At 41.7% G+C, this 21,049-nt stretch overlaps 1 protein-coding gene across 4 annotated transcripts in view; it reads left to right on the forward strand.

The window, feature by feature from the left end:
- Positions 1-21,049, forward strand: part of LOC147731545 (dipeptidyl peptidase 4-like) — a 688,588-nt gene that overhangs the window by 454,277 nt on the left and 213,262 nt on the right. For all 4 annotated transcript variants that reach the window (XM_086956608.1, XM_086956609.1, XM_086956611.1 and 1 more), the window contains one exon: positions 9,399-9,502. In XM_086956608.1, coding sequence (XP_086812734.1) covers positions 9,399-9,502 — 104 coding nt within the window. The remainder of the gene's footprint in view (positions 1-9,398; positions 9,503-21,049) is intronic.

Raw genomic sequence — 21,049 nt, forward strand, 5'->3', positions numbered from 1 at the left:
ACATGCAAAAGAGAACACAATGATGCAGTTAATGATCATTCAGAAAGATCAATTTGGCCTGTTTCTTGAAATAGGCAATTTCCTGCCGCTAAAACGGCGATAATGTTATTGTCGTTCTTTGATAATATGGTCCTACATTTTTAGCTACAGAAAAATCGCTTGCCTGCACCTATGCAACAGGGAGCTGCACCCCAGCCCCTTCCCCCGCACTGTGCTCAATTGTAGGTCCTGCACACCAAGGCTTCACTGCTCACCTGCCACCACCGGTGTGTCCCACGACTTGTTGGTGCAAGCTCCGAGTCCGGGGTATGTTTGTACGATAGGAGACCAGGTCTCCGGTCGGAGACGGTGTCTTGATACCACGATGGAAGGCATCGGAATGCCCAGGCCATCATTGCGGGTGAGCTTCTGCTCCGCCCTTCTTGAGCCAATCAATTGAATGTCTGAAAAGGGAGAAATAATTTAATGGTGGAAACGTCTGGAGGTAAATTAAGGTTTATTTCAAGCTTGATAGAAAACAGGATTTGAGTGCATCCTTTGTTTATGAAGTATGATCTACCAACAGTTTGTGGTAATCGTGGTTCAAAGAGGAGTTGCTCGAGAATTCACAAGGTTAAATAATAATAAGTTACACGAAGGTTCATGTAGAAAGGAACATAGTGCATGCTAGAAGCATAATGTGCACGTGTAATGCACTGGCGGAAGGCTGTGTGCATGTACACTTGGTAACAACAAGCTCACTACAGAGTCCTAAAAGCCAACACCACGTGTCTGCAGGGCAGTGCTGCCCGCTGGATCAGGCCTACAGTATGGTACAGCAGGTCCTTAAAATGAGACAGATGTGAGTAATGAGGTCAGAGATTTCATCACTATGCACGGCAACATCGCTTTTTCGCAGGTGCACACTCAGGGTGATGCACTCCACCCCTCCCACAGCATCGTGATCAACAGGTGTCTGTAGGGCAGCGCTGCCCGCTGGCTCAGGCCTACAGTACGGTCCGGCAGGTCTTTAAAATGAGACAGAGAGGAGACTGAATCGGGTCAGAGATCACATCATTACGCAAGGCAACATCATTTGTTCGCACCTGCACTGCCAGGGTGCTGCATCCTACCCATCCCGCCACACCCCGCTCAATTGGAGGCCCTGTGCACCCAGGCTGCTCTGCTTACCTGCTGTCATTGTTATGTGAGCAAACACTACAGGCAGCAGTGCTCACAATTCAGCTGGAGTGATGATTTCAGGATGGTGGACACCTAATGGATCCCTTTCGTAGACGACGTGCAGTGGGGCTCACAATTTAGAGCCTGTGTTGATTGCCAGGATGGTGTACACCTCATGGATCCCTTTTTTTTAATTGCGCATTGTGATATGTGAGGTGGATGCAGCCATATCACCTGATGCAGTGTGAGGGACGTGCATGTCGTGGTTATCCTATTTATACGTATGCAAAGTGGGCTTGGCTTGCGTACACCAGGCCACGTAGGGGTGTGAATAATTATTCCGAGGACCTGGGCGTTGTTCAGTTCCTGCCTGGCCAGGAAGTGTACTTATGTGTGTTTCTTTTGTAGTTTTGACCTCGCAGAGTGCGCAATTTACAGTAGTGTAGCATGGATCGGGAGGGCGACAACTATTGTTAATGAGATGGTGTTTGAAAAGATTGAATGGTGAACATCACATCGTTGTCAAGGTTGTGGATATGCACAGACATGCATGTCAATGGTGTGCAGTATTATTGAATGTGTTGCTATTGCGAAGCGTACACATGGGAATGTGGTCGGATGGATGGAGGATCAGCAGTGAGGCTACCTCATACACAGTGATAACACTCAGTACAGTCAAGGAATACATTCCAAATGTGAATCTGAAAGTCTCACATATAACACACTACTATATTGGTAAAATCTGTCAACAGGAGGCCACACCCGATGTGATTTTGACAAAATATATCTATCATAATATAAGTTTCTTACAGTTAGAAATATCTCACATGTAACACACTACTATATTGGTAAAGTCTGTCAAGAGAGCGTATAGCAAAAGAAATCTACACATTGCTGTTTACTGTTTGTCACACGTGATCTAGGATGTGCACTCTGCCCGTGGCTTCTGATACTTCTTAGAGCCACGAATACCCAGGCCGAAAGGGAGCACAATAATGTGCACACACACACACACACACCAGGGGCATTGTGTAACACATATTTGTATTTTGATTGAACGTTCAGATGCATGGCAATCACACGTGGAAGGCTAATGTACAGACCATTAATATTGATCAAGATGATCATTGCAACTGTTGCAATTGGAAATGTTATGAAGCAATCAAATGCTTTTTTTTAAGGTCACAGGGCAATCGCGCACCGAGCGCGCAAGGAGGAAACACCCGACACGATTTTGACAAAATATATTTATCATAATATAAATTTCTTACACTTAGAAATATATAAATGTTTGAAATATTTTAGATTATCGCTTGCTCGCATATACTGTTTAAAGTTATTTAGATATACTTTTGAGACAAAAAAAATTAGGGAATGGCGTACATGGCACAACACTATATATCTGTGACGTAACACAGGGCCTGGCAGCGTGTACTTGTCACATGCGCAACACTCCACGGGCGGACCCCATACGTACATAACGTAACGTGTGGCTTGGTACCAAAGTAGCAGCTGGGGTGACTTCATGCATATATGATGTTACGGGGGATACTAAATGCGCATTATTTACGAGTTTAGCAATATGGCGGATAGATTCACGTGGTGATGGAGCTTTATATGCAACAGGTATGGGAGTGCAGTTTTCTCAGAAAAAAAAATATATACATATTTTTTGGGGAAGATATAAAACATTACGTAATTTTTAAAGTAAAAAAAAGTATATTAGAGTTGCAAAATATAAAAGAAAATTGAAAATATATAGGTTTTAGAAACATTAAAATATGAAATTAACATTTAAAAAACCTTGGAAATTCACTATAAAAAACATATGTTTCAGGCACATTATAGTTAGGAATTAGCATTTAAAAAACCTTAGAAATTCACTAAAAAAAGCATAGGTTTCAGGGACGTTATAGTTAGGAATAAGCATTTAAAAAACCATAGAAATTCACTAAAAAAACATAGGTTTCAGGCACGTTATAGTTAGTTGAATATTTGACTCATATAAAACCAGAGAAATTTGCATTTTATAGTTAGTTAGGATAACTATAACTTGCGCTCCCGCATTGCACTGCTGATGATGTCACACTCACACTCATGACATGGTCAGTGACATCTCTGATGACATCTCAAATGACATCACTGATGACATCACTCATGACACCAGGCACATGACAATCTGATGTACATACTGATGCTCTAATATAAACTTTGATGCACCCATTCTAAAATGCTGACTACTATTTTTGAAGCCATACACAGAAGAATGCCATATACTACATAGCACTCACTATTTCCTAGGTCTACACACACAACCTGTCACTTATACTTGTAGTTACTCAGCAATACAGGACTATAATATGCACTCATACATCTATGCACGCAGTCACACTTTGCCACTCATCCATAGAGTCACTCACACACCTAGTCAGTAAAGCAAAGAATCAATCACGTACCCATTTAGTCATGTATACAGTTATACACACCAACTTCGTAACTTTTAGACATGCCACATCACTTATTTATACAGATTCTAACACATATTTACTGTCTTATGCAATCACTGATCGAAGTAAACACTTATTTATAAACCCACTCTTAAAATAACTTACTCTCATGTATATTCTTTAATATACTCCAACACTCACATCTACTGCCTTAAAACATACGTAGTTACACAAAGATATTCCACTGAAACATTTCTTCAACACATCCATGGACACACTTACTCACCCATACAGCTCTTTGCAGATGCACTTTTTAATCCATACAACCACTGAATCACCCACTCAGATATCTATGCACAGACTCATACACCCCCCCATGCACCCACCCTCACAGACATTCAGGGACCCATACAGATACTCAGACTACAAATCAATAACCTATATAGACACTCATGTAGCTATTCAGCAACCCATGCAGTTGCTTACACACCAATGGAGGGACTAATACAGACTTTTACACAGTTTAGTCACTAACCCATGCATTCAATAAGACACGTTCAATCACTCCCCTAAACAGTCAGTCATGCACATATGAAATAATTCCTTTAGGCACTTGTAAATGCATTCATTCTTCAATACACCTTGGCATATATATATGTAAAACATATTTAACCTTTACAGAAACACACATTCACTGGATGATGTCATGAGTGATGTCATCAGGGATGTCATTTGAGATGTGATCAGTGATGTCATCAGTGATGTCACTGACAATGTCATGAGTGATGTAATATGTGACGCGGTGCATTGCGGGTGCGCAAGTTATAGTTAGCTCAACTGACTATAACAGGAGAATTTCTCTGGCATTATATGAGTCAAATGTTCAACTAACTATAACGTCCCTGAAACCTTTGTTTTTTTACTGAATTTCTAAGGTTTTTTAAATGCTAATTCCTAAGTATAACTTCCCTGAAACCTATGTTTTTTTTTGTGAAAAACAAACAAAAAAAAAAAAATATATATATATATATATATATTCACTGAAAAAAACATAGGTTATAGACCATATATAGTTAGGAATTCGCATTTACAAAACCTTATTTTACTCACACAAAACCATTGAAATTCCATATATAGTTAGTTGCACTAACTATATATCGCACACCCGCAATCCACTGCTGATGATGTCACATATTACATCATTCATGACATGGTCAGTGACATCACTGATGACATCACTGATGACATCTCAAATGACATCACTGATGACATCTCAAATGACATCACTGATGACATCACTGATGACATCTCATTTGACATTACTGATCAAATCACTGATGATATCATTCATGTGATAATACGATGAACCTCTTCAGACTCTAATATAACCTTAGATACAATCAGTGTAAACAGACACTCACAGACTGTCACTCATCCATGGAGTTACTCACACACCTAGTCAGTCATGCAAAGAATCAATCACACCTCCATTTCCTCAACTATACAGTTATACAAACTTTACTTATTCAAACATATACTAACACATATTTACTCTCTTATACAATCCCTGATACAAGTTCACAATGATCCATACAGCCACTCACACATTCACTGGCTCTTATGCACAGTTATTTATATATGTCAACTCTCACATGTACTGTGTTTTACATATGTACTTACTTTGACATGTAGCACTGAGATATCCATTCACTCACCAATACACTCATGCACACAGTCAACCGCCCATACAGCTGTTTCCACATGCACTTTTGAAACCATACATCTAGTGAATCATCTGCTCACACATCTATGCACAGAGTCATACACCTCCCAGCCACCCACACACACACTCAGTCTCCCATACAAATACTTGGGCAACCAATCAATAACCCATATAGTTACTCATATAGCTACTTATCAACACATGCAACAGTTTACAGAACAACAGACATAATGATGCACAAATTAAGACAGTTTAGTCACTAACCCATGCACTCAGTGAGACACATTTAATCACTCACTCATACAGTCAGTCATGCACCTACTAAATCCTTCATCCAGACACTTATACATCCACTCATTCTTCAATATGTAAGACATATTTTAACTTTACAGAAACATACAGTCACTGGATGTTGTCATCAGTGATGTCATTTGAGATGTCATCAGTGATGTCATCAGTGATGTCACTGACCATGTCATGAATGATGTAATATGTGACATCATCAGCAGTGGATTGCGGGTGCGCGATATATAGTTAGTGCAACTAACTATATATGGAATTTCAATGGTTTTGTGTGAGTAAAATAAGGTTTTGTAAATGCGAATTCCTAACTATATATGGTCTATAACCTATGTTTTTTTCAGTGAATTTTCAAGGTTTTGTAAATGCTAATTCCTAACTATATATGGTCTATAACCTATGGTTTTTTCAGTGAATTTTCAAGGTTTTGTAAATGCTAATTCCTAACTATATATGGTCTATAGCCTATGGTTTTTTCAGTGAATATATATATATACATACATATATAAACATATATCATCTGTATATCTATATAAATACAAACATAAATGCATGCATACATATACTTATATGCATACAGATGCATGTTATTTACATGAAAGTTGAAAAAACACTAATAAAAGCAAAGCTAAAAAGCCACCTCATTACAAACAGAATAGCTTTAACTTAAACGAGGGCGAGATCTATTGCATTTTCAATGCTTGTTTACTTTGGTTCCATCAAGAAGGCATTCAGATGTGTCACACATTTGCCATAAATTCTGAATGTTAGCACTCTAGTTGCACATTAGATCACTGTAGTAAAGCTACTGCTCACCAGGGACGTCTGACATCTGCTGCTGGTATTCAAAGTGCATGTTTCAGTCTGCATGTCAGAATTTTTTTCATGAAATAGAAGAGGATTTGAGAAGTCACTCAAAATGATCCCTAATTTTTCTTTCTGAAGCACTAATCATACTTTCTATGGCAAAAAAACCCCCTCATGTTGTTCCTTTTTAAATTGAGTGTTTTCAGACTTACCACTTCATTCCAATCAAGATGGCTTCTGGTGTGCCATACTTTTGTCATAAGTAAGACTGTTAGCGTTCTAGTTGTTTTTTTAGAACACTCTGGGACATTCTGTCATTGGGCTATACTTGGGGTACATCTGGGTGATATTTGGGCTACATTTAGGCTCTTTTGTCTCTGGTGGCCATCTTGGGAGACTGTATGTCAGAATTTTTTAATGAAATTGAAGAGGGTTTGAGAAGTCACTCAAAATGTGCCCTAATTTTTCTTTCTGCAGCACTAATCATAATTCATATGGCAAAATATACCCCCTCATTTTGTTCCTTTTTAAATTAAATGTTTTAAGAGTTACCACTTTATTCCAATCAAGATGGCTTCAGGTGTGCCATACCTTTGTAATAAGTAGGACTGTTAGCGCTCTAGTTGTTGTTTAGAACACTCTGGGACATTCTGTCATTGGGCTATACTTGGGCTACATCTGGGTGATATTTGGGCTACATTTGGGCTCTTTTGTCTCTGGTGGCCATTTTGGGAGACTGCATGTCAGAATGTTTTAATGAAATAGAAAAGGATTTGAGAAGTCACTCAAAATGTGCCCTAATTTTTCATTCTGCAGCACTAATCATACTTTCTATGGCAAAATATACCCCCTCATGTTGTTTCTTTTTAAATTAAATGTTTTAAGAGTTACCACTTTATTCCAATCAAGATGGCTTCAGGTGTGCCATACCTTTGTAATAAGTAGGACTGTTAGCGCTCTAGTTGTTCTTTAGAACACTCTAGGAGGCTGCAGTAGAACACAAAGGAATCAACTGACAGTCTCTGTCCTTGTTGGATGTACATGTTTTACTGAGAATGTCAGACTTCATTTTCCATGACTGAGAAAGATAATGTGAATGTACAGAAAATATGCTTTCAGTTTAGCTTATAGATCCCCTTCCAAACCACTGTGGGAAAATCATGAGATATTAGTTTTCTTTCAAACAATATTCATGATATCACAGCAGAAGGTTTTTTCACATGGTAAAATCACCTTAGAACCCACCACAATTCCTAAAACGAGTATGGTACCATCAACAAATGATTTATAATGTAACTAAAGTCCTAAAACCCTCTATTAACTACAATGCTTTTTAATGAGGTGCTATCAAGTATATTGGTCCCAAGATGGCTGCCAACACTTCTTGGATGAAGTGCTGACAGCCAATCAGATCAGATGTGTGGTTAGGCTCCGCCCAGATATATATCTTTTTTTGAACCTAAATTACTCAAAATCCACTGGGGCACATATATTGAGACCTAGCAAAGGCACATCGGGCTAACAGTCCCTACAATTTTGCCAAGTTTCGTGCAAATCCATTCAGCCGTTCGAGCTAAAAGTGAGGCCAACCGCCCTATGGAAATTAACATGGGAAAAACGCGTTTTGGGACCCCCCTTTTTTCTCGCCCCCCCCCTTGATGAAACCCCCCCAAATTGTCAGGGGCTGCTCAGAAACAAAATGTTCCATTTTCCTGAAAATTGCAGCCAATTCCGTCCACAAACGCCAAAGTTATTAGACATAGAATTTTCAAAAATCCCATAGAGAAAAAATCCTAACTATATATACCTACTGGCGACCGCATTGTAAAGGCATGTGTTTTAAAAAATTTCAGTGAAAACATGCATAGTAAAAGCAAGCGTTGTAATGACGTACAACCATTCTCAAAGCAATTTAGATCGATTTACAGTGCTCAATGACTTCATTTATGCCTCAAAGCTGTGCCCAAAATGATCACAAGACATGATTTCCTTTGTAAGTTTTGGAAACCTAACAACTCAAAAAGCTGGGGGTATTCACAAGCTACTATCTAAATTTTTCCACTGCCGAAGTAAAAACATAAAACAAAGAGGCGTTATCCTGAAAACAGCCACATTTTCATTTTTTTCTGAAATGAAGATCACTGATAGTAAAGCAGAGAGCCAGAGGTAAAAGGTTCCACTGGGCTGCCACCAAATACGAAAACAAGCATCCACCAGTTCTGGTTTTCGTAATACGTATTGTCTTGCCTATGGCCAGGTTGCTTGATCTTAAATTGCATGAAGGCTTGTAAAATTTGACTCTGGTTAGTAAACGTTTAGGTCCAGTGTTATACAAGGCCTTCCGAGCATGTTGCACAATGGACATATGTATTTGGAAAATAGCAGCATTTAAAAAAAATCACGTGCTACTTGCACTTGCTACTCCACCTGAAAAGCTGTGCTGTGTGCAACTTTCCAGATGTACTACTGGTGAGTTTGATGAATATGGAAAAACATATAGGACTCCCTCAGTGATCAAGCATCCTGAATGCAATAACCTGCCTTCAAACAGGAATCCCACATCATAATATTTCTGTACAGCACCTCACGATGAAGATCCATCTAATACAACCTGAATCTTCCTTAAGCAATCAGCAGCTCATTGAAGTTAGGCCCATGCTATATCAAATATCACAAATGTTTGAGCACCAACACCTGGATTCCCTATATGTGTAAAGTTGCAGCTTTTGGTTACCTCAAAGCTGATCTCCTTGTGCAATTACAGTCTGCATTCTGGGTTACACAATGGAATGTCAACTAAAGACTATATTTCACTTTTCGCATAACACACTATAGTGAAACATGCTTTATTTAGTTACAACAGTTGCACATTTGTTTTCCTTTATAATGGTATTATCCATATGATGCTAATGAAGTAACCCTGCAATTCGTTTATTGAGTTTTTTTACTGTTTGTCATAGGCTGGAGCAACAAATCCCACTGTGAAACTGTTTATTGTGGACACACGGCTTCCCAACACAGCACCACACCAAGAAATTGCTCCACCAGCTGCCATAGCATCAAGGTTGGTTATTTTACTGTATTTGATATAGTATGTGAGTGTCATCTCAGTGTACAGCACAGATCTTGCTTTATGGCATTAGGCACCTCTAAATCGTAAGATCATGTAAGAAGAATTTTTTTTATATAAGTAATTGTAAGACCTGACAGATTTTACCCAAAAAATAATAGTATTATTGAAGCTAATATGTAAAGAGCATCTGTGAGCAGTTCATATGCACACACATGCAAACTTACTCCATTATAAAGGAGGCTAGATATCCTGATTCGTGGGTTAATAGTTACCTAAGGGAGGTGTGAATGAAGCTTGGGAGGGTGTATCTGTCGTCTGAATGCACACTGTTGCAAAGTCATCCTGTGCCCTGGGCACCTCCCAACTTTTTAGGTCTCACCTGAGCCAGCGCGCATGCGCTGCTCTGCGAGGCATTTTGTAAGGGGTTTAAAATTCCAAAAACACGCATGTGCTTGGAATTTTTCACTTGCTATTTGGCTTTGCGTGCTGTCTTTCTAGGAAAGACAGCACGCAATTAGCCCAAGGGGGGTGCATGTCTGCCTTGTCTGCTCTGTGGCCTAGGGTCTGCGCAAACCAGCATGAGCGCCATATGTTTCCAATTATCGCGCAGCGTCTTGCGGTCGCGTTAATTTGAAACAGATGGGAAAACGCAGCGCTTTCCCTTTCACTGCAGCAGGCACAAGCGCGCTGACGCCTGCACCACTTCCGGGCTTGTTTTCTATACAGTCATGGCCTTTATTGGTTTTATTCCTCACAATTCTAACACAGGCTATTTCCTCTTTTGACTGCTACTCAGTCAATCGGGTATTGCATGCATTTGCAGGTTCTTTTCTACAAAAACTTTCCACGCTAGTATTTGTCAGCTGTGCGATAACTTTTAAATATGATGCTTGTCTTCCAGCGGCAAGCGGTACTTCTCTGAACAGCTGCTGTTGTTTGCCAGACAGATTAGGGTTTCCCCCGCTGGGTCTAATTAGACATGACCAGCACTCAGCTGCTGCTCAATGAAAGTAAACATGTGCACATTTCCTAGCCGTATTTAGCCTGCACAGGCTCAGTGCCTCTGTTACATTGCAGTGAAATGGACGCAAACTTTACACAGAGGTATGTTTTCTCTCCCTCAGTCCAAGGGACGCATTCTTAAATAGTTTTGTCTGAGCCTAGCCACTGGTGTTGTGGATAATCATTACTGATTTTTTTCTACTTATACTAACAGATTTATTGAGCATTTGATTGTTCCCTGCCTATGAAAACTGATACATGTGACGTGTAATCCTCCGACTCCTCCACCCAGGTTCCACTGACACAGAGGAAGACCTGGGTAGTAAAGATGGCTTTGGCGGCAATCTCACAAAGCGCTACCACCTAAAATCAGTTTTACAATACCTTCATTCAGCCATCTATGGAGGACCCCCAACAGAGCGCAGACCAGGAGCGAATATCCAAATACAAAGCAACTTTTCACATGAAACAGAAGTAGAAAGGGTTAGATTTATTATCAATGTAGCATGGAAACAGTGACAACATTGCACTTTAACCATTTGATGTCTTCCCACTTTCAGTGTCCCCAAATCTCTGAGCTTGTGTTACTGATCTCGGGCGGCCTCCCTCCCATGGTTCAGAGAAGTGACTATACACGTCCCCCTCCTCCCCTCTTCACTACTACCCGCCCCTCCCCCCACCTCTCCTGCACCAAAGGAAATACCGCAAATAAAAAAAAGATATATTGCACATTGTAATGCAAGGGTGTTTCGTGATTATGTATTTTAGAAACCAATGTAAATTATTACATAACATAAAATAAAAAACAAAGAAATCTAAAGTTGAGAAAGACACACAGTTTACGAACAAATTAAAACAAAAAAACTGGTACAACGAACTTCCTTCATTTATTCAGATGCGGATGTTGTAGGAGAAATTCCACTAACAAAACACATTAAACTAGTAGCGTTTTGTGATGGCAAAGCAGCGTTTTGCCATCACTCGTTATTAAACTAAGCAATGTATAGAAAAGAGCGGTTATTTATAGATCAGCATCCCAATGAAAGCATCACTGCGCACTCTATGAAATGATAATTTCAATATTCGCTCAAATAAACTGACCAGCTTCCATGAGGCACAGGGTCAGACTGATGTGCATATGGCCATGTCTGAACTGGGGTGGCAGAGTGGGCTAAAGAAGGGTGATGGATTAAACCCAGATCTGTTGACTGGGTGTGAGTGTTTGATTGGTTCAGATGCTCCGTCTATCACCACCCTCTTTTGTACCGCTTTGTTCGCCATAAGTTGGCACGGTATGCTCAGACGTGAGTCCCTTGCTCACTTTGCCACTGGATTCAACCAAGCCTGGCTGACAACGGCTGGAATGCCAGAAACCGGTCCTAGGAAGCTTGTTTCCGGTCCAGGGAAGGCATGGCTTGGCAGTTCGGGCTGGACTGTTCCCATGAGGCACAGGGTCAGACTGATTTGCATGTGGCCATGTCTGAACTGGGGTGGCAGAGTGGGATAAAGAACAGTGATGGATTAAACCCAGATCTGTTGACTGGGTGTGAGTGTTTGATTGGTTCAGATGCTCCGTCCATCACCACCCCCTTTTGTACAGCTTCCACAAGGCACTTGTTAACGACAGGTTTTCTAAGCACTAGTAAAAAAAGGTGTTGAACAGAAACACACGTGGTTCTGATGCAACAGCTCATATCTGGGATCTAAATAATAATTTATTTATGTTATATATGTACACCTACATCCATAGGCGCTATTAACACTGTGTTTCGGCTCTTTTGTACATAAGCCTCGTACAGAGACACAATGGCTGGGTCTAAAGTGCTGGAAGGAATTTAGTTATAATTTATATATTGTATTGTAATTGCATTTATATAGCGCTTTCTACCCCTGACGAGGCATCAATGCACTTTTTCGGTGAGTAGCACGCTACTCCGGGACCCATAGAGGATTAGTGTTGAATTAGTATAGTGAAACATGCAAGTACACTTTAAGTGGTGGATAGGTTAGTCAGTTATTTGGATCTGGAATGATAGCAGAAGGATAGAGGAGGACAAAGGTTTGTATTTATATAGCGCTTGTTGACGCACGCTATTCAGGAAGCCTATGAAGGATTAGTGGTGAATTAATATGGTGAAATATGAAGTAATTTCAGTGGTGGATATTAGTCAGTTACTTAGAGTGAGACGAATAGCAGAGGGATAAAAGGGGAAGAAAGATTTGCATTCATATAGCACTTGTTCCCCTGATGGGTGTTGAAGCGCTTTTCTGGCGAGTAGCACGCCACTCCGGAAGCCACAAAGGATTAGTGTTGAAAATGAGTATAGTATAAATATGAAGTAATTTGAGTAGTGGATATGTTATTCAGTTATTTGGGTAGTATATTAGTATAGTTGAATATGGAATTTGAGAAGTGAACATGATAGTCTATTAATTTTGAATGAAAACGATAGTGGAGGGATAAAAGAGTGAAGGATTTTTTTTTAGGTCTTAGCAATAGGAGGAGGCTTTTGGATGAGTAAAAAGGAGTTTTGGAGGGGAGGAGTCAGAGGGAAGAGTTTAGAAAGGTTTGTTTTAGGGAATCGGTATAGTAAAAAGATGTGTCAGATGATGCAAGGAGGGGTAGTGTTGTGCGTGGTGTACATTTTGTGTGAGTGTGTTGCTCTGTTTGTGGATGTGGATGGTGTGGGCTGGGTATTGCTAAATGAGAAAAAGGGCATAATTTCTGGCCCTAGTCCCGACCAGTCTCGAACAGGCTCAAACAGGCAACTGCCCTTGTCCTCTCCGCCCTTAACAGGCTCAAACAGGCAACTGCCCTTGTCCTCTCCGCCCTTAACAGGCTCAAACAGGCAACTGCCCTTATCCTCTCCGCCCTTAACCTCGACGCCCGGGCTGAGACGCCATAAGCCTGGCCTTTTATAGCCCTAGTAATCAGGTGACCCCTTCAGCCAATGAGAATCCTAGCCCTAACACTATCCAATCACAACACTAGCCCTCAAATCTAGAACCAATAGGGTACCAGGACCGTACAGCCAATGTTAGCCCAAGTCCAAGCACCCACTAAGTTCAAAAACCATGATCTCTACATCCAATAAAGTCCCTAGCCCTACCAGGAGTCCCAACCCAAGTCCAAGCAACCAATGGCACAGGTAGCCCTAGTCCCTACTTCCAATAGAAAGCCTAACCCTACTCTTAGTCCCAAAACTAGTCGAGTAACCAATCACACCAGAAGCCCTAGTCTCTACTTCCAATTAAAAGTCTAACCCTAGCCCCACCCTACTCCCAACAACCAACAACATAGGAAGCCCTAGTCCCTACTTCCAATAGAAATCCTAACCCTAACCCTAGTCCCAACCCTACAATGATTGTTTCACAGACCCAGAAACCAATAAGAGCCTTCAAATACCCAACCAATGAAGCTATCAACCCTAATCCAATAGAAACACAAGATACAACCACCAATCAGTGTAAACATGTACCAACCACTAGCAGACCATATAAGGTCCCAGACATCTCAGACAAAGTTTGCTGGCCAGGGAGTTGGAAGCTGCTTTTCCTGTTCAGAATCTCCTAGGAGACAGATAGGCTCAATCCACACTTTGCACTACTGCAGGTAAAGGCCTCACTAACTTGAAATCTAAAAATACTGTTTGAATAACACTTTACTCCCTCTGCTGGCCAAAAAACGTAGTGCACAGGCCCAAGTAAACACAGTTTAAACAGCTCACAGAAGCACCCTCTGATGTAGAATATCCCTGTTGCAGGGGGGGAAAGAGGGAGGCAGGGGGCTGGTTTCACTGGCTTGTGAGCACAAAATGGTGGCTGGGGGTGCACTGTTTTAGCATACAGGTCTTAGCACAGACCAAAGGAGAAATTCTGCGGGAAAACAGATTTGTTACCAAGGAATGGGAGGGATAAACTACAGAGGTTAGACTTCAAATCTCACAATTCAACAAGTTAAATGGGAGCTGTCATGGGCAGGGAAAAAACACAAGTTTAAAACACAAAACAGGTTATAAAATAGTCAATCACAGGCAGGTCAAAACTACAATTCTATACTGTAACAACCACAGGCAAAGACAGTAATCACAGAAAGGGAAAATTGTTTTTTAAACAACTTTTTGTTTTCTGAAGAGACCGCACTAGTCTGTCTCCTTACCACTTCCTGGACTCTGCTCACTGTAGTCTGGGGCACAGGTAGGCTGCAACTCACAAGATGGAGGAGAATGATTTGGGGTGCACCCAGCAAGGCCTTAAGGGGCCTGGACAGGTGTGAGAGGAGGGCTCAGACTTGCCTGGTAGCTGAATAGCCAATGGTCTGCTGGCCTCGGGGTGGGGGCTGGGGAGCTGTTTTTCCTGTTCAGAATCTCCTAGGAAACAGACAGGCTTAATCCACACTTTTTAACTACAGCATGTAAAGGCCTCACTAACTTGAAATCTAACAATACTGTTTGAATAACACTTTACTCCCTCTGCTGGCCAGAAAACACAGTGCACAGGCCCTATTAAACACAGTTTAAACAGCTCACAGAAGCACCCTCTGAATACAGAATACATATACAATATAAGTAAACTGACCTCCACCATGAGGCCTATTATTACATGTTTGCCCATTTTAAAACAAGGCTGGTTCATGCACACGGGGTAGAGGTTCGAATCTGCAGTTCTGGTTTGAAATTACATGTTATATATTGAATAACACCCGAAAACCAACCTCCTTCTGGCTCTGTAAAAAAATGTTTTCTACACACTGATATAGGTAAGACCGGGACATACATACTGGGCGCACTGGGCCAGTGCTACGCTGAAAGAGACACATTTTGAATACAGTGAAAACACCAATATACACTAGGATACACTGCGGTATGGGGTACCCCTGTGATTGGCATGACCTTATCAGACCCCATTAAATAATAGGGCAGGGGAAGTAAAACTACCTAGAAGTCCCTAGTCCACAAAAGGGAATGGCAGTTTAGAGGCCATCAGCTTTTTCTGCACTTGCATGTGTGCACTGCTGAAGCCTGAGGTCAGTTTAAAAGTAGCCCTGGGTGGCAGGATTGGTTTTAAAAAGTAAATTGTGCCCAAACTCGACTTTGGTGTTTGGGGCACTTACAAATGGATACCCTAGAATGTTTTGGCATATTAGGAACCCCTAGGGTCTCCCCTAGGTGTCCAGGGGTGAGGGTCAGGTATTTACAAGGCAGACCCTTATAAAATTAGTTTTATATGACATGGGTTAAGTGAAACTTCACATTTCACTCCGCCCATTGTGATAAAGTGCTGCCCAAATTCGATTTTGATACTAGGAGCACTGTTGAGGGAGGGTCTGCAATATTTCTACAGATTCAGAACCCACAACGTCTCCCCTAGTTGTTCCATGGGGTGGGGGTCCTGTAGATATAAGCGAAGTACTTATAAAATATGTTTTTATAAACTCTAGTGCTGGAAAAATGGCCCAAGTCATTTTTCCCATTGCAAATCCCTTGCCACATAGGTTAACATGGCAATAGGTTATTAACTAATAACTCCTGATAGGAGAATGATAGAGCTTCCATTCAACAACTTCCCAGAATGGTAGTGATAAATCCCACAATATGATATTGTTAAATTTCTCCTAAAATGTACAGACAAGACGTTATAAGACTTTCTTGGATGTAAGTCCAGATTCATACTTCCATTGGTCTGTCCTGATTGGTCAGAGTTAAGTGGATTAGCCAGGCTGCCTTAAAGAGGTGATAAAGAGCCCCAGGCTTTACCCAGATCTGCTGGGAGGGCAGTGTGCTGATACACAGGAATGCCAGAGCAGGGGGAGGAGTCATAAACCATGGTCTCCAAAGAGAAGAGGAGGCCTCAATGTCATTTACAACTTCACTCTTTTGACCCTAAAAGCAGAGCAAGGCTTATGGAAGGAATACACAGATGCAAGGGGGAGAGTCTATGTAAAGTAGCCACCCTAGGGGTGAGTTTAGCCAGCTCTTACCTCCCTGCTGCCATTATGAATTTGGAGGATTTGGTGCACTCTGGGACAAAATAATGCCACACTCTACAGGATGTGGTCATATTTTTGGGGAGTTGCCTAGCTCCATTGGTCAGCAGCGACCTCCTGCTTGACCCAGAGAACTTGGAATAAGTATCTGAGAGGGGCAGAGTCTCTCAGGTCTGCTACTTGCAACTTAAGAACGCAAGACGTTGCCACGCTGAGAATTGGGGTGCAAATTCTAAGGCCTGTCCTCTGAAAACTGCACCAGCTGAAACTACAGCCCTGTGGATTACCTTGCTGCAAAAGAACTAAAGAGTGGACTCCCTGCAAGCTACAGGTTAACAGAGCTCACCTGGAACATCACCACCAAGGATCCTCAGCCTGGAGAACTACCAGTGGGTTTGTCAGGGTTTTGTCCAAGTGGATTGTGTGAACTGAAGTCCTCAACTTTCAAGCATCATCTTGGAGCTTCGAGACCATTGGAGTGAGTTTGAGACACTGGGATCCTTTGGTGAACTTCAGGAAGAAATTCCAGAAGTTTGGAGCTCTTTGGGGCAACTTTGGAAAAAGCTCCATGGGGGACCAACTCAACCTGGTCAGCCAAGCCGCCTGCCTTCAACCACGAGCCAGCCAAGCAATCCAGGTTCGTCCCAATAAAAGCTCTGTAAGTCCAACTTCCAGAGTTTGACTGGGAGAAGAAGAAATCTGAGGCCAGCGAACCCTCACCGAATCCGGCCTGGTGAAGAGCATCGAGGTAAGCTACGAGAAAAAGCTCCAGAAAGTTTACAAGTCCGAAGGTAAAAACTGTGACGGGACCTACCACGAGTGGTAGCCCCTCAGGGCTCCATCGCTGTCGGCCTGAAACTTTGACTTTGAGCCGGTGTATTGCGAATAGATATCCTAATCCGGTGTTATAAGTTTCTAAGTGCTATATAATGCTAAATCTTTGATAATTCATAACTGCAGTTCCCAACATTGGATTTTTGTCGTGTTGGAGTAATTCTAAAGATAACAATATTTCCTATTGTTATAAATTGGTGTTGGATTTTTATTATGGTTTGTGTCTTAATTATTCACTGAATTTGTGTTTTTAAATGCTTTAGATACCTGTCTTTGAAGTTAAGCCTGCCTGCTTGCAGCCAAGCTACCAAGGGTTGAGCATAGGAATTATTTTCTAAGACCTATTCAAAGCACTATATTGTGTTAGTGGCCTTATTGCCAGTGGCAGACCTACATTTGCCCCTACCAATAATCCTAAAAATATAAATTGTTATTTTGCATAATGTACATGCCCGTGTGTGTTTTTATGCCCCACGGTGTATATGTGCTTTTGAAGTTGGAGATATAGAAATGTGTTTGTTGTTGTAAAAGGCTGTACAAAGTAGATGTTCCCTTCAGGTTTGCTAGAAAATAAGAAGACTGTTTGGCATAAAAGACCTTCTTGAAAACACTTGGGCCTGATTCACAAAGGTAAACTTACACTTTTGTGTAAGTTTACTATTTTTTGCTATTCACAAACTACAAATTAATAGTAAGTTTATTTCTATGGAGAGACTATAGTCAGGGCAGAGAACTCTGCACATAAAAATATAGGACAGACCTATTCACAAAGGTAAACCTACACTTTTGTGAAAGTTTACTGTTTTTGGCTATTCACAAAGTATGAGTTAATAGTAAGTTTACAACTGTGGAGACTCTGCAGTCATATTGGAGACCTCTGTACATAAAAAGATAGGACAGGCCTGTGATTCAGCTAGGCATGCTGATATGAGCAGTGTCATTCTTAGAAACTGCAATTGATTTACATCAGTGGAATTTATTATGGCATTCAGAGCTCATCCAGTGGCATTAGAGAAGCCAAATCATTTTAGTTTTTGTTAAACCCCCAAGATTCACTCATTGGATTTGGCTCCAAAGCTAGAGAGGAGCTGTATATTTGAGGCACTATTAAGTCACCAAGGAGCATTTTTTTAAATCTATTTAATAGCGACAGAGGAATGACCAATAGAAGGCACTGTTCTAATCCAAGGAGGATTGTGTAGAGTCCACCCAGGAGAAAAAGAAGACTAACATATTGAAGGCACTGTTCATTTACCATGGTGCATTTTCTTGAAATAATGGAGAAGCAATACAATGGAGAAGCAATACAATGCCTCCATTGGAGGCATTGTTAAAACTACTAAGGAGTAGCATATGGAACAAGCCGAGGGGCAACAAAGGAGAATTGTAGGCAATTTTAAACTATCATGGAATATTACACCAAATCTACCATGAGCAACAGAAGTTCTACCCGTGAATGAGAGAGGAGCAATCTATTGGAGGCACCGTTATATTAGCAAGGGGCATTATATGCAGTCTATCCTTGTAAGAAATTGGGTTATTAGTAAGCATGGGCGGATTTTGCATATCCACGATTTGCGGATTTGCGGATCGTGGATCCGCAAAGTCAGCGGATTTTGCGGATTTGCGGATCCGCGGATTTGGGGCGGGTCTTCCATGTGAGTGCACATGCCTCTTGTGTGTTTGAAAGGTCTGAGAAAGATCAGTTCAGCAGATGAAGAGAAAGAAGCCCCTGGTCACAAGAACAGCACGGGTATTGTGCTCGTGAAAGTCAAGGATGCAAAGGCCTCTATCCAGCATCACAGCTGATTTTCCACGGTAGAGTTGGGAAGAAGGAACACCTGTCCAGCCTCGACGACGCTCACGATTGTTTTTGGGCTAATGAATGAGTCACTGAATTTGAGCATCAACTAGTTCGAGCGACCATGTGTGTGTTACTATGCAATCGCCCCGAAGGGCGCAGGGGTCCCTTGAGTGAGCTGTCCATCATAGTGGGTGAATGGCGGGAAGACGGTGCAAACCGCGAGTGTGTGGGCGGGGCCAAACGGGCAGGGCTTCCATGCGAGTTCACACATGCTTCTTGTGTCACGGGTATTGTGCTCGTGAAAGTCAAGGATGCAAAGGCCTCTATCCAGCATCACAGCTGATTTTCCACGGTAGAGTTGGGAAGAAAGCACACCTGTCCAGCCTCGACAACGCTCACGATTGTTTTTGGGCTAATGAATGAGTCACTGAATTTTAGCATCAACTAGTTCGAGCGACCATGTGTGTGTTACTATGCAATCGCCCCGAAGGGCGCAGGGGTCCCTTGAGTGAGCTGTCCATCATAGTGGGTGAATGGCGGGAAGACGGTGCAAACCGCGAGTGTGTGGGCGGGGCCAAACGGGCAGGGCTTCCATGCGAGTTAACACATGCTTCTTGTGTGTATAAAAGGTCAGAGAAAGATCAGTTCAGCAGATGAAGAGAAAGAAGCTCCTGGTCACAGGAACAGCACGGGTATTGCGCTCTTGAAAGTCAAGGATGCAAAGGCCTCTATCCAGCATCACAGCTGATTTTCCACGGTAGATTTGGGAAGAAGGCACACCTGCCTCGACGACGCCTCCGATTGTTTTTGGGCTCACAGGAAGGGCATGTTGTAAATATTTTATGATGGCGCCGGCAAGCTGCCTGCGCCATCCTAAAATACTTACTAAATTAGCTTCAACAGGAAGCTCTAATAGATAATTATTTTATCTATTAGAGCTTCATGTTGAAGCTAACTTAGTAACTATTTTAGGATGGCGCTGGCAGCTTACCGGCGCCATCGTAAAATAGTTACAAGTTGACAGGCCAGCCAGGCTTCAACTTTTGCCCCCGGAATCCGCCGCTCACGGATTTGTGAATTCGCGGTAAATTCGCGAAAGTTCGCGGATCGCGAATTTACCGAAAATTCGCAAAATCCGCGAGCGGAACGGATTTTGCGCTCATGGTTAGTTATTAGTTGAGACGGGTGGAAGTCCCACTAAAATCTTAAGCACAATCCTTGTCCGGTCAAATAGGGAAACTTAAAGAGAAAAGAAGCTAAAAAAGAGAAAAAAGAAACACAAAAGTCACTAAATAACCCTCTGGCAGTCAGGCTTAGCTGAGAGGAAATTAGTACGGTAATTATGCAGTACTCAAACAGTAATAAAGGGAAAACAAAACATAAGAAAAATCCCAAACCAAATTAGAAAACAATAGAAACATTTTATGAATTAATTAAAACCAAAACAATAAATATCTATTAAGTAGAACCAGATTTTTGAATGTTTAACATTTTAGGTGAAAATTGTGCCAAAAAAGACAAAGCACCACTTGCGGTTATCTGGTTGCTCTGGACCGGGTCAATGTCACACATTCAGGCCAATGGCAATGGAGTGTGGGTCAGATACAGGGACTAGGCTTGTCCCACTGAAGAGTTTACCCTCTCACAGTCCAAGTCGATGTACGTAGCCTCGGCTGGAGCTTGGTTTTGGTGGGGGCCAAAAGGAGTCTGTTGTTGGTGCGAGGAGCAGGTCAAAGCTGGAGCTTTGCTTTCGTGGTTGATGAGGGTGGTCGCTGCCTGGCGGAAAGAGTGGGTCATTGCTGGAGCTTTGTGTTGATGGAAGACATGGTGGTCATTGCTGAAGTGTGCGCCCATAGCTGATCATACCTGTAGCTTCATGATGATGTTAATATCAAAAGGGAGGGAAGAGGAT

This window comes from Lissotriton vulgaris, chromosome 2_1 (assembly GCF_964263255.1).
Source record: "Lissotriton vulgaris chromosome 2_1, aLisVul1.2, whole genome shotgun sequence".
NCBI classification, from domain to species: domain Eukaryota; kingdom Metazoa; phylum Chordata; class Amphibia; order Caudata; family Salamandridae; genus Lissotriton; species Lissotriton vulgaris.